We start from the raw sequence: 15,213 nt of genomic DNA, 5'->3' as shown, positions 1-15,213 counted from the left end.
CTGTACACACTGGAGCACTCTGCAACAATTAGCTGCATTTTTGAAGCTGCATATCTGCTCCAACGAGGCTCCTGCGTGCTCACAACTAGTTAGTTAGTTAGTTAGTTTATTATATTTATATACTGCCCCCTCTCCCGAGGGACTCGGGGCGGTGAACAGCCAGCAAATAAAATACACAGATTCAAAATTTAAAACAATATTAAAATCCAATTAAATAAATTTGGCCCATAGTTAAAAACCCTATATTAAAACCCCTAATTTTTAAAACGATTCTTTTTAAAAAGAATAGGTCAGGCCAGCCCGGCTTGATGAAACAAAAATGTCTTTAGGGCAGTTTGGAAAGCACGAAGGTCAGGGATCCGCCGTATCTCTGGGGGCAACTCGTTCCAGAGGGTAGGTGCCCCCATAGAGAATGCTCTCCCCCTGGGGGCCACCAGCCGGCATTGTCTAGCTGACGGCACCCTGAGGAGGCCCTCTCTGTGGGAGCGTACTGGTCGGTGGGAGGCTACCGGTGGCAGAAGACGGTCTTGTAAGTACCCGGGTCCTAAGCCATGGAGCGCTCTAAAGGTGGTAACCAATACCTTGAAGCGCACCTGGAAGACCACCAGGAGCCAGTGCAGCTCGCGCAGGAGAGGTGTTACATGGGAACGCCGAGTCGCCCCCATAACCACCCACATGGCCGGATTCTGAACCAGTTGGAGCCTCCGGGTCCTCCTCAAGGGTAGCCCCATGTAGAGAGCATTACAGTAGTTCAGGTGGGACGTGACGAGGGCATGAGTGACTGTGCGTAAGGCATCCCGATCCAGAAAGGGCCGCAACTGGTGAATCAGGCAAACCTGATAGAAGGCCCCCCTGGCCACAGCCGTCATATGTTCTTCTAAGGACAGCCGTGAATCCAGGAGGACACCCAAGTTGCGAGCCCTCTCTGTGGGGGCCAGCAATTCGCCCCCAAAAGTCAATGCTGGTACCAACTGACTATATCGGGATGCCGGAAGCCACAGCCACTTGGTCTTGGACGGGTTGAGCCTGAGCCTGTTTCTCCCCATCCAGTGAACCTGTTGCTAAAGTTCACCTCTGGGAACAGCTGATTGGGGTTATTCCGGGAGGCAATCCACCCGCCAATCAGCTGCTCGTGCTGAATCAGGCTAATGTGCTGAAGCTGACCTTGCTCTTTGCTGCAAGGCTGCTAGCTAGATGAATACCAATGGATGCTAGTAGGCAGAGGCAGATTTTTTTTTCTTATTTTCCTCCCCCCAAAATAAGGTGCGTCTTATACTCCAAAAAATATGGTATTTCAGATTTGCCATCAGAATTTCTGCGTTCAAATTTTGATACCTCTTTTATGTAAAAGGTAAATACTGTATTAGAATTGTATTTGGAGTTCCTGCATTTTACATGTTATATTCCATATGTTTATATTTGCTTATTTTTATGACAGATGAAACAGCCATAATATAGAATCATACTAATTAGTAATTCAAGATAATTACAGCATTCACTTCTCTTTTTCTGTTTGACATTGCTTCTTTTCTAGGTTGCACAACTTTATACAAAATAAATAAAAATATTCCAGCAATCTTAAAGAACAGAAAGTTGAGCTTGTAATACTCTAGAGTGAGTTTCATGGTCCATCTTTGAATAAGAATGGATATTCACAGCATCTCTGGAAAACAAATACATTTGGTTCTTTTCTTATGCCAAATTATTACTGCATTGGATGTACCTCTTGATTGTAAGTACTAACAATTCACTATTTATGGAAAGATGCTGATTGAACAGATTGTTGTAAACAAATATCTTGATAACCTAGAATAAATCTATATAACAATATAGCATTGCAAAAAATGTGTGTGTACATACTCAAACACACATTTTCATTCCCCTTAGTTGCAGGAAATTCTTGTTCATTATAAAAGTTTATTTTTCCTTTTCACCCCAAATGTTCCATTAATAAATTACCTTGTTAACATTTGCTATCTCAGCATGTAGAATATATCCAAAATAAACAATTAGCATTTTGATTACCTTAGCACTCATAACCTAGGGTCATGGAAGGCCCCCATATTTAGTGACTTAACAGTGAAAATTTATTTATTTATTTAGCGTATGGTTGATCACACACAGTATTAAAACACTTCATTTTTACAGGTTAAAAACAATTAAAACAATAAAAAAGCAGTAAAAAACAGTGAAAAGAAGTTTATTTAACAGAGTACAATTGAAAATATTTGAAAGGCAATAATTACTGAGATTAGAAAAAAAGGCTATATTCTAAAAATAATCAACAATACACACCAACTAGAACAAGAACAGAAATAGAGCCATTAAAATCTACTTTGGTTTTACATGCAGTTCATATAATTATCTAAAGTACTTATAACCCACTGTTTAGAGTATTTAGAATCCACTGTTCTATTTCAAAGGCTATCAGAAGAGAGTAGTAAAATGTACAATTTTGGCTGAAGTTTATATTTTTATCACCTTAGCAAGAATTTATTTTTTAAGCCTATGACTTAAATATAGAATTATAATTTCCAGTGTAACATGAACTAATAGTTCTCGCTAAAATATTAATGAGGAATTCCTGTATTCAAACAGATGGTAATGAAATGGCACAATTAACAACAGGGCATTCCATCTCTGTTACTTATTCTTCCATTTAGTTCTGTATATTGATTGCTTTTTGTTTGCAGTGGACAAATTATGCCATCCACTAATTCCATTTCCATATCAGCCAAGGGCATATGTAACAATGCTAATTATTCCATATAGGTTAGGAATAATATTTATAATTGACAATGCAACATTAAACAAAAGTTCCAAATGCTTTGTGCGAAAACTATGTGATTCTTCGCTGATAAAGTGACTTTGGTATCTGTTGTCAGAAAAGATCTATAGTATGAATGCCTGTACTTTCCCTGTATCTTTTCTTTCTAGAATTTCATTACTTCTATCTTACTAACAAATAATTTTCTTTAATTCATGTTTACAATTCACTTCCTGAATCTGATACATGGAAAAAAGCAAAACTTCTTGAAGAATGTAAGTTCTGCCCATAAGCCTACACCTACACCAAAAATTCTGTGTGACTTAATACAATTTTTAAGTGCTGAAACAATTTTATTGTGTTTTTTAATATTCTGTACAGATGATAGCTTATAGAAACTATACACAAGAAAAAAATTGGCATGAATTTAAATATTGTTCAAATATTTATTTTTAATATTTAAAAGATACCATGTTTTCCCGAAAATACAACCTACCCTGAAAACAAGCTCTAGCCCGATTTTTACATCTGCACCTAAAATAAGCCCTCCCCCCAAAATAAGGCCTAGTTAAGTCCTACTGACCATTTGGTTGTACAAGGTGGGGCAAGGCACAGCTGTAAAAACCAAGCTAGGGTCAGGGTGGGGGGGGGATGTAGGATGAAAGGAGGTGGTGGCAGCATGGTAGCTTCTGGTGCTAATATGGCTGCCACATGCACTCCGCACCGGCTTATCTGAGGGCCCCGCAACCAGGCCATCAATGTCCTGACAACTACCTGGTCTCATGGCGATGGCTCCATCTAGGATCCCACATGGCCGCCGGCCCGCTTCTCCTTGCTCACATCCGCAATGGAGCAGGAGGCTGAGTGACACATATGAGGAGGAGGAGCGGGGAGAAGAGAGGGAGAGAGAGAGAGAGAGAGAGAGAGAGAGAGAGAGAGAGAGAGAGAGAGAGAGAGAGAGAGAGAGAATGGTGACTGGTATAAACTGTTACCTTAGTTAAATTGTCTTAAATTTTATATGTAGAAAAAATAGTTTTACATGCATTAGAATGCAGTTCTACAGTCATATAATCAGTGGTGGATTTCAAAAAAATTTTACTATCAGTTCTGTGAGTGTGGCTTGGTGGGCATGGCATGGCTTGGTGGGTGTGGCTTGGTGGGCATGGCAGGGGAAGGATACTGTAAAATCTCCATTCCCATCCCACTCCAGGGGAAGGATACTGTAAAAGCTCCATTCCTCCCTACTCCAGGGGAAGGTTACTGCAAAATCCCCATTTCCTCCTGATCAGCTGGGACTTGGGAGGCAGAGAATAGATGGGGGCAGGATTAGTCAGAATTTTTACTACCGGTTCTCAGAACTATTCAAAATTTCCGCTACCAGTTCTCCAGAACTAGTCAAAACCTGTTGAAACCCCCCTCTGCATGTAATGATTTTGTTCTTTTGAGAAGAGCTTCCCTTGTGGGTTTAAGTATGATTTCAATATATTAAATGTTTGTAATTAACTTTACTATTATTTAACCAGTTTAGAGATATAGTTAATTCGTAGGATTAAGATTGAGGGGATTCAGGTTCAAGCCCATCTTTAGCTTCCTAGGTAACTTTGGCCTAGTCACTTTCTCTCAACCAACTCACATCACAGGGTTGTTCTTGTGGATATAGCTAGGGAAGGAAGTATTCTGTTTGCCACCTTGAGCTCTTGAAGGGAAAGAGGAATTTAAAACCAGTGAATAAAAATGTATTTTTTCATTTTCTTTTTGATCACTTTCTCTAAAAAGTGTCACAGCCTCCAACAATAACACAGCAGTCTCCAAAAGATTATATTGTTGACCCAAGAGAGAATATTGTAATACAGTGTGAAGCAAAAGGAAAACCATCTCCTACGTAAGTCCTAGATTTGTATTCATTCATTGGTTTGTATAATATATCATACAGCCAAAGAAAAACATTATTGTTAAGTGATTACTGGATTGATTGTCTTGTATACATAAGTTTATTGTTTTTTTTATAATGCAATCTTACATATGCCTGAAAAAGGTAGGTTTGGATAATCAGGTTTTCTCTCATTCTCATAACTGCAGCCTTAATATCTAAATTTTATGAAGGTGATCCAATAATTTACAGACACAAAGATGTTGTAGGAAAATCACGGGACCAGACCAAGCACTTCAATGCAGGAAAGGTTTATTATGCATAAGGTTCAAACAGCAGTTAACACAGCAAATTGTCTGAACCCCGAAGGGGTTGACCTGTTTCAAAGATAAGTTTGATTCCAGATCAAAATACATCATGTAAATACTTAACTGGTGTTTTTAAATGGTTCTTTCAGAAGCTTGTCTCTGAAATTATTTCATTTTGATATTACTTCCTTTAAAAATATTTCCTACATTTCACTTTGCCTATGCCACAAAGAGCTATTAGGCTCTCTCCTTTGCTGTCATCTTCTGCTGTGCTTTCAAGAGGGGCGGGCAGGGGAAAGGAAAGGAACAATAACATTGTTGGAATACTATGGAAAATGTGTGTGTGTGTGTGTGTGTGCATGTGCGCATGTGCATGCATCCGTGTGTGTGTGTGTGTGTGTGTGTACAAGAACTCCCTTTATATGTTCAAAGCCTAGCTCCCGTCAGATTCAGAAGTACTATGCAATGTTCAGGGTACTTGTTTCTTAATGATTTGTATTTTAAATAATTAACCTTCGTAACCAGAACCGTTGCTAAGAAGCTCCTTATTTATACCCAGATCTAAGTGGCCAAAGTAGTTGTGGTCTAACTAAATACATTAATGGGATATTGTATCTGCTGAATTCTTATATTCCATTTTCAGAAGGGGAGGGGATGGTTGAACTTATCATTTGATTCAATAGGTTGGACTAAGCTTGATCAAATTTGGTGGTATCACTATATGTATCATCCTGCTCTGATTGAATGTGCTGTTAACTCATCTAAAATTTATCTCTGCTCAATCATATCTGGGATTCCAGCATTGAGAACATGCTTTTTTAAGTTGTGCTATAATTTAGAGCAAATAAGCATAAACCCAAGTACATCTTAATGATTTGGCTGCTGTATATGGAGAAAGCAGTTAATCAGGTCATACTGTATACTGTCCTATATATCAAAATAATTACACAACATGAGCAGTATTTTTAATTTTACTTTGTTAAAAATATAGTGTGCAAAAAAAAAAAATTCAAAGGTTTTCCATTTCACAATCTATAAATAGCAGACAGTAAGGAGTGATTCTACTTACTTTAAAAATAAAGGAGTTAAGAAAATATAACTTCCTAATTAGAGTGGATACATTACAAATGTCAATGGAGAAGACAAAGAAGTTCTGAAAGGAACATATGAATTCCAGGAAAAAAGATTGATACCTTAGTAGAAAATCACAAAGTTTCTGAAGAGGCAAACTATTGTAATAATAATAAGAATATAACACATTTCTTAAGAATTTTTACTCTAACTATTTCTGATATATATGAACCAGTTTATAAGCCTTCAATATATGGAAATCTGTGCATGGCCCATAATTGACTTTTTTGTTACTGGAGAAAATTAAAAGAAAATTAAAAAGGATTTAATAAAAAATTAAAATAGAGATAAGTGTTTTAAGAAAATTTGCTTGTCACATTTTTAACTGGCTCTCCAAATACTACTACTACTACTACTACTACTACTACTACTACTACTACTACTACTATAACGTTTATGTTTATACTATTATAACTTGTACATTTGCTTAAAACAAGTGTTTTTTTTAATAAAAAAAGAATTTTTTCAGTGTTTTTATTTTATTGATAGCTTTTCATGGACACGTAATGGAACTCATTTTGAAATAGATAAAGATCCACGAATAAGAATGAAGCCTCATTCAGGAACTCTTTTAATAAATATTATTAATGAAGAAAATGGAGGAAAAGCAGAATTATATGAAGGTGTTTATCAGTGTACAGCAAGGAATGTGCTTGGAGCAGCAATTTCCAATAATATTGTTATAAGAGCATCCCGTAAGTTTAATATTAATGAAACTTTAATTTCTTCTCAGTTCTTGCAAATAGTTTTCCCTCTATGTTTGAAATCCTTGCTTTTGTGTAACAGGTTATATCACTCAGCAAAATCAAATTCCTACATAAGAAAGAATATTGTTCTGTTTGTTAACTTGTATTTAAAAATTAAATATAATTTTCATTTTGTCTGATATTTATGCTATATTATAGTATTTTCCTTTCCTGGTTGTTTCTTTTAAGTCTAAGACTAAATGACAGTATTTTTTTCCATGTAGGATCTCCTTTGTGGACTAAAGAAAAGCTAGTTCCAGTAAGAGTTATTGAAGGTCAATATGCAATTCTTCCCTGCAGGCCACCAGTAGGGTTACCACCACCTATAATATTTTGGATGGATAACTGTAAGTTACATTTGAAACCCATATGCAACTACAAAACTATAATTATATTTTCAGTTTTTTTATTTCTGATGATCCATGGATTATAGCAATAAGATGTATGGGAGAGGTTTCTTTTATTATTTTACACATCAGTTGCAATTCAGATTCATTGGGAATTCAATTTGTCGCAGGCTTATAATAACTTGGACTGCAAAATAATTGTTAAGTCCTGATCCTTCAACAAAGGGAAATCTTATATTGTGGGTGTAAGGGTCTACCTCTACTCTCCGTTCAAGAAAGCAGAACTCTTGAAACAATTAACATTTCAAAAGGAACCCTTTATTGAAAGAAAGGGATTGCAAGACAGAAGAAGCAGGATCTGAGGTTTCCCCATGCAATTCAATTAGGATAAAGCAGTTAGAAACCCCTCCCCTCATTTCGATGTTGAATGAGCCAATCCACAGGTGTGAAGTTGTTTTTAGAATCTCAGACTGAGAAGATGATAAGAAGCTGTTCTCAGGGGTCTCTTGTGGAAGTTTTGGAACTGAGACAAAACAGATGGCCCTCCCCCCTTACATTCCCAAGAAGGTAAATCAAAGTACAGGATACATAGACATCAGGAAAAAGGCTATAAATGAAGGAATGCACCCAGGCCCCCTCCCCACCAGAATGGCAATGTCCCAATAGGGATCTATGGGACCTGACATGTTGCCTCCCTAGGAATAGGAGAAATCCACCTGAAAAATAAGCATAAAGAGAAAACAGAGCAGTGAGTTATTTGGGTTTCTCGGGATACTGTAAATGGAACTTTCTCAGTAAGTTGAGGGCTCTAACATGTTTTTTAGCAATCCACTCATTCTGAGAGGGGGGCAGGTGTTTCCAAGTAACTAAGTATTGTGTGGTGTCATGGTGTGTGCGTGAATCCAGGATATCCTTAATTTCGAAGTGTTGCTCACCCTCAATCATGATAGGAGTAGGTGGAATGTCTACTGGTGATCTCAGTGTGGAGGTAATTTTGGGTTTTAATAGACTGCAATGAAATACTGGGTGGAGGGTTTTGAGCAGACCTGAGGGTTTTAGGGAGCAGTAATTCAACCGTTACGGGGTTGATGATTTGAGTGATAGGAAAGGGTCCTATGAACTTTGGTCCCAACTTTTTAGAGAGCTGCAAGGATAGTAGGAATCCAGTGGATAAGTACACCCTATCCCCTACTTTAAATGGCTTGGGCTCCATCCTCTTTTTACCCACTTGTGATTAAAAGTGGCTCTAGCATCGCTTAGAGCTTTTCTTACCACTGGCCAGGTGTTTTGTAGTTGATGTATTCACTCCTTAAGTAAATGAAAGTATGCACCCAGGCCCCCTCCCCACCAGAATGGCAACATCCCAATAGGGATCTATGGGATCTGACAGTGGAAGTATTAAAAAGTGGACAGCTCTACCAGTCATACAAATGAGGGGTCCTGAGCTTGCTTGTTTGCTGCAGATGTTTCATTATCCAAACTAGGAAACATCATTAGTGCTAGTAAGGAATGCTGTTTTTGGCCTGTGTATGTTCTTATGGCTTGCCCTGTCAGTGTGGTGGTGGGGTGATCTGAGAAATTCTTGGTTGGGCTGTTTACTGTTGGCTCTTTGGCAGTTTCTTGATTGGGATATTGTTTAGTTGATTTTTGGTCTGATGTTAATCTTGGAGTTAATCTATGCTGATCTGGGTACTAATTGCTGATGGAGAGGTCCTTGGGTCTTTTTGTTCTTTTTTTTGGGCTGGGTGATAGTCTCTTTTGCATAGTCTATAGATCAGGGACCTGCAGCCTTAAACACTCAAAGAGCCATTTGGATCCGTTTCCCACAGAAAAGAAAACACTTGTAGCCACAAAACCTGGTGGACGTGGCCAACCCGACATCACTCACTCCCACCCAGTCACATGACACCCCCCAGCTATACCTACCCAGGTTTTGTGGCTCCCGGTCTTTTCTGTGTGAAACAGGTATCTCTCTCTCTCTCTGTGCCTCTCTCTGTGTATGTCTCTCTGTCTCTGTCTCTGTCTCTGTCTCTGTCTCTGTCTCTGTCTCTCTCTCTCTCTCTCTCTCTCTGTCTCTGTCTCTCTCTGTCTCTCTCTCTCTCTCTCTCTCTCTCTCTCTCGTGTGTGTGTGTGTGTGTGTGTGTGTGTGTGTGTGTTCCCTCTTGAACCATTTCCAAGAACAGGCAAGGGTTGGGTTTTTTCTTTTTTTGTTGATGTTGTTCTTTCTTCTTCTTTGGGTGCTTTTTACCATATGATCCAAATCAAGAGTCATTTCAGGTTCCCAGATAAATGAATCTCTTTGGCCCCCCCTGCTTTAACTCCCTGTTGGCTGAACCCACGACTGGCTGGCCCCGCCTCTCGCCCTCCCCTTCCAGTCACTCTTCGCCTGGCCTGAGAAGGTAAGGGTGATGGTGGGGGTGGGGAGACTCGCTCCATATTCCAGAGTGGGAGCGAAGCACCCCTGTACTTGCTGCAATTTGTTCTCCGCCCCGAGACACTGGCCTGGCCTGGCTGTGGCCAATGCCGCTGCTGTTGCCACCTCCATAGCCTGTCCGCTGCTCTTGCAGCATCTTGCGCAGCACAGTTAAATTTAGCACACTTCACAATGGGGGAGACGGCATTGCCTCTTCCTCCTGGAGCCCAGTACGATGCAGAGCATCATTGCAGGCAGTGTCTCAGTGTGGAGGGCAAGTCACGTGTCTCCCCGAGAAACCCAGGTGCATGCAGCACCAACAAGGACCGGAAGAAGCACCCACGAGATGAGGCAAGTACAGGGGCGCTTTGCTCAGATTCTGGAATATGGAGCGAGGGGTGGGGCCAGCCAGTGGTGTGACAGGTAGCCAAAGCAAGCGGACGAAAGAGCCACATGCAGCTCCGAAGCTGTGGGTTGCCAACACCCGGTATAGATGTTATTAATGTCTATGTATCTATTGATGGCTGATTTGTCAGAGTGCCAGGCTTCCTAAGAATTCCCTGACATTTTTGGACTTGGCTTGGTCTAGAATAGTCACATTTTCCCAATTGAAACTATGGTTAAATCTGTCTACATGTTGTAAAATTAAAGAATTTTCATCTTGTCTTCTGACTGCTAGTTGATGTTTGTGGATGCATTCTGCCAGTCTTCTGACTGTTTGTCCTACATAGTGGTTGTTGGAGTCCTTACATTGTATGTTGTAGAATAAATGATACCTGTTTTTTCTTCTGGGGTTGTTGGGTCTTTTGGTGTGCTTAGGTCAGGATGTTTTGAAGGGCTTTAGTTGGCTTGTGTGCTATGCTGATTCCATGTGGTTGTAGGAGTCGACTGGGGATTTCTGAGATATTCTTGATGTATGGCAGTGTAATTCTTTTTATAATTTGTTTTGGTTGTGCTGTATTGGGTTGAGTGATCAGGGACTTGTTGATAAAGTTGTGTGGGTATTAATTTTGTTGGAATATGTTATATAGATACTGTCTTTCCTTTTTCTGTTGTTCCGTGTTCCTGCAGTGTGTTTGGGCTCATTTAAATAAAGTCCTTAGGTAGCTTCTCTTGTGGGAGGTTGGGTTGTTGCTTTGGTAGTGGAGCACTGGTTAGTATGGGTGGTTTTTCTGTAGACTTGCATTTCTAGTTTGCCATTGTGACCTCTGCTGATCAGGATATCCAGGAAGGGTAGCAAGTTCTTGTATTCTTTTTCTCTAGTAAACTGGATTCCTTTAAAAATGTTGTTGATGGTTCTGTGGGTGTTCTCTAATTGGTCTTTTTTTATTATGGTGAAGGTGTCATCTACATATCTGATCCATATTTATGGTTTTATTTGTGGAGGTGCTATGGCTTCTTGACATTGCATGATGACCCCCGCTATAAGTTCTAAAAGCGGTGATCCCATAGGTGTCCCTTTAATTTATTGGTAAATTTGTCCATCAAATTGGAAATACATAGTTAAGCAGAGGTTTATGAGATCCATAATCCTGGGTGTTTCAATCTTCGTGTATTTGGTTAAGTCAGATGTGCTGTGGAGCAATGCTGTCATGGATTCTTTGGCTAATTCTTTATTATCCATCTTTAGACATGAACAGGGCTGTGACATCAAATGAGACCATGATTTCATCCTCATTTATAGTCACATCCCTGATTGTTTGAAGACACTGTGGTGGAGAGTTAATGGAACATTTGCTTCCTCTTGTGAGGTGCCCAAGCTTTTTTGTTAATTCTTTGCAATGTTGTATGTAGTGGTCCCTGGCAGTGATATGATTGGATGGAGGAGTATTGTTGTGGCCCGCCAACGGCCTGCACGGATTGTGGCTGATCCCGACAAAGAGGAGGCTGGTGTGGTGTCGCGCCAGCAGCCTGTGCAGCCGGCGCTCGAGTCGGACAGCGAGGAGGCTAAAGAGGATGTGGTGCCAGAGGCAGAGACTCAGTCAGGGCCTTCAGAACCTCCAGAGGCTCCTTCAAGTGGAGATAGCGAAGTGGAGGAGCCTCTCCTCAATGCTCGAGCACGCAGGGTTGCCAAAAGGCAGGAGTGGCTACTCAGGAGGAGGTCTCCTCGAGAGTAAAGTTTGGGGCTAATTGGCCACTCCCTTTGCCTATTTAAGTTTGCTCACAGATAGCAAACGCTGTTGGAAACAACGTTTAATTACTATGCAGAGCATTTTGAGAGTGAGTTTCTTGTTACATCGTGGTTTCTGGGATGGTTGCCAACCCTTGTCAGACTTCGTTTATTCTCTGTAATTCATGGCAGGCTGATAAGGATATTTGCACTGAAAGCCTGCATTTTGAAAGGGGTCTGTTTGTATTAAACAGAGTTTTTGGAGCTTTCTATGTGTCACACTCCTTGGGATCCGGAGCTGGGGCAGAACAGGTATGTGTATTTTGGGGCATCTGTAGAAGATTGGGAGAATCTTGATGTGGTTGTTTAGTTTTGTATTCGGATAGTGTTGACTGGGATGTAGGTTTCTTTGTCCTCCAGTATTTCTTTTGCTTTTTGCAGGTATTGTGCTCTGTCCATAATAACATGGTCAGCCTTTGTCTTCAGATAGGATGATGATGGTCTGGTCCTTTTTTTAGGTTTCTGAGGCTGCTTTGTCTTCTCTTGTAAGTTGATTCTCTTCTTGTCTTCTTCTGATCTGTGGAATGATGCTTTGTCTAATGTTTTCTTGGATTTCTGTAGTGAGTTTAGTGATTTTAAATGCCCTAGTTGAGTAATTTTTGTAGGATCCTTTGTTCTGCAGTGGATAGTGGGTGACTGGACATGTTGACCACCTATTCAGGCTCTGGTATTTCTTTGGTTCTGGAACTGAGTTTAAGGAGTTTGTTTTAATTTAAATTTAATTTAATATTTAAAGTTGTATACCGCCCTTTTCCTGAAAGACTCAGGGCGGTGAACAGCCAGAAGTAAAAAACATCAAATACAAAATATAAAAACAATTTAAAAATGAATTAGATAATTTGGCCCGACAGTTAAAATCCCCCATTAAAAATCCAAATTAAAATACACATTTGGAGAGATTAGGCCAGCCCAACTTGATGAAATAAAAAGATTTTGAGGGCCCGACGGAAAGTACGTAAGTCTGGAATTGTCCATATCTCTGGGGGGAGCTCGTTCCAGAGGGCAGGTGCTCCCACAGAGAAAGCTCTCCCCCTGGGGGCCGCCAGTCAGCATTGTTTGGCCGACGGCACCCAGAGGAGCCCTTCTCTGTGGGAGCATACTGGCCGGCGGGAGGCTCTCAGTGGCAGAAGGCAGAAGGTCCCGTAAATATCCCAGCCCTAAGCCATGGAGCGCTCTAAAGGTGGTGACCAACACCTTGAATCGCACCCGGAGGACCACCGGGAGCCAGTGCAGCTAACGCAGGAGAGGTGTTACATGGGAGCGCCATGACGCTCCCATAATCACCCGTGCGGCCACATTCTGGACCAGTTGGAGCCTCTGGGTACTCTTCAAGGGGAGCCCCATGTAGAGAGCATTACAGTAGTCCAGGCAGGAAGTGACGGGGGCATGACTCATCGTGCGTAAGGAGTCCCAATCCAGAAAGGATTGAAACTGGCGAATCAGGCGAACCTGATAAAAGCCCCCCTGGCCACAGCCATCACATGCTCTTCTAAAGACAGCCGTGCATCCAGGAGAACACCCAAGTTGCGAGCCCTCTCTGTGGGGGCCAACGACTCGCCCCCAATAGTTAGAGATGGCACCAACTGACTATATTGGGACGCCAGAAGCCAGAGCCACTCGGTCTTGGATGGGTTGAGCTTGAGCCTGTTTCTCCCCATCCAGATTCGTACGGCCTCCAGACACTGGGACATCACGTCAAGGACATCATTGGGGTGGTCCGGGGTGGAGATGTACAGCTGAGTGTCATCAGCGTACTGATGGTACTTCACCCCGAAACCACGGATGATCTCACCCAGCAGCTTCACATAAATGTTGAACAGAAGGGGCGAGAGGACCGACCCCTGTGGCACCCCACATACAAGGCGCCTCTGGGTCGACCTCTGGCCCCCCATCAACACAAACTGCGACCGATCAGAGAGGAAGAAGGAGAACCACCACAACACAGTGCCCCCCACCCCTAACCCCTCCAATTGGCGCAGCATGATACCATGGTTGATTGTATCAAAAGCCGCTGAGAGATATAACAGGACCAGAACAGAGGAACAACCCCTGTCCCGAGCCCTCCAGAGATCATCAACCAATGTGACCAATGCTGTTTCGTTGCTGTGCCTAGGCCTGAAGCCCAACTGGAACGGATCGAGATACACCGCTTCATCCAGGTACTGGGGGAACTGTCGCGCCACCACACTATCAACAACCTTGGCCACAAAGCGAAGGTTGGAGACTGGACAATAATTTGCTAAAACAGCCAGGTCCAAGGAGGGCTTCTTGAGGGGAGGCCTCACCACCGCCTCTTTCAAGGCGGCGGGGAAGTAGCCCCCTCTCAAAGAAGCGTTAACAACTCCTTGGAGCCAGCCTCGTGTAACCTCCCGGGAAGCCAGCACCAACCAGGAGGGACATGGATCCAATAAACATGTGGCCGCGCTAAATCTACCCAGAATCCTGTCCACGTCTTCAGGGGTCACTGGTTCAAACTCCTCCCAGATAACGCTCTCAAGACCTGTCTCCGTCACCCCGCCTGTATCTACCCAGTCAGAGTCCAGGCCTTCCCGAATTTGAGTGACTTTGTCATGCAGATACTGCACAAAATCCTCAGCCGTGCCCTCCAAGGGGTCCTCCCGCGCTCCCGGATGGAGCAGGGAGCGGGTCATCCTGAACAGGGCGGCTGGGCGGTTATCTGCAGATGTGATAATGGAAAAATAATTAAGCTTTGCCATTTTTATCGCCACTAGGTAGGTCTTAATATGAGACCTTACCAGTGTCTGGTCGGATTCGGAAAAGCTAGCCCTCCAACTGCTCTCCAAGCGTCTTTTCCGGTGCTTCATCTCCCTCAGCTCCTCGGAGAACCAGGGAGCTAAGTGAGATCAGTGGCACGTCAGAGGCCGCAAAGGCACGACACAGTCCAAAGCTCCAGCGGCCACCCTATCCCAGGCAGCCACCAGGTCTTCAGCCAGGTTGTGAGCCAGAGCCTCAGGGAATGGCCCAAGCTCCATCTGGAACCTATCAGGCTCCATCAGGCATCTGGGGCAGAACCACCTAGTCAGTTCTGCCTCCCTGCAGCGGGGTGTAGTGGTTTGAAGGTCAAGTTGAAGGAGAGAATGGACCATGACAAGGGTTTAATCACTACATCCCCTATATCTAAACCATTTAGCCACTGGCCAGAAATGAAAACCAAGTCCAGAGTGTGTCCCCCTATGTGTGTAGGTCCATGAACTAACTGGGTCAGGTCCATGAACGTCATGGAAGCCATGAACTCCCAAGCTGCCTCAGACGTTTCACCAACAGACGGCAGGTTGAAATCCCCCATAACCATAAGTCTGGGGGTATCAACCGCCATCCCAGCTATCACATTGAGCAGCTCAGGCAGGGCCGTTGCCATGTGGCAGGGAGCCAGGTACATGATCAGCAGGCCCACCTGCACCCCATGACCACAAAGAGGGACTCACATCCAGCTGTCTGAG

At 42.5% G+C, this 15,213-nt stretch overlaps 1 protein-coding gene across 12 annotated transcripts in view; it reads left to right on the top strand.

The window, feature by feature from the left end:
* Positions 1-6,608: 6,608 nt before the first annotated feature.
* Positions 6,609-15,213, top strand: part of NRCAM (neuronal cell adhesion molecule) — a 138,496-nt gene continuing 129,891 nt past the window's right edge. For all 12 annotated transcript variants that reach the window (XM_070946897.1, XM_070946889.1, XM_070946892.1 and 9 more), the window contains exons 1-2: positions 6,609-6,771; positions 7,047-7,169. In XM_070946897.1, coding sequence (XP_070802998.1) covers positions 6,624-6,771; positions 7,047-7,169 — 271 coding nt within the window. In that variant the 5' untranslated portion in view covers positions 6,609-6,623. The remainder of the gene's footprint in view (positions 6,772-7,046; positions 7,170-15,213) is intronic.

This window comes from Pituophis catenifer, unplaced genomic scaffold (assembly GCF_029215685.1).
Source record: "Pituophis catenifer annectens isolate HBS135680 unplaced genomic scaffold, rPitCat1.0.hap2 SCAF_7, whole genome shotgun sequence".
In the NCBI taxonomy this organism is placed as follows: Eukaryota; Metazoa; Chordata; class Lepidosauria; order Squamata; family Colubridae; genus Pituophis; species Pituophis catenifer.
Note: the sequence above shows the minus strand (reverse complement) of the source record. Positions and strands in the feature narration are given on the sequence as shown.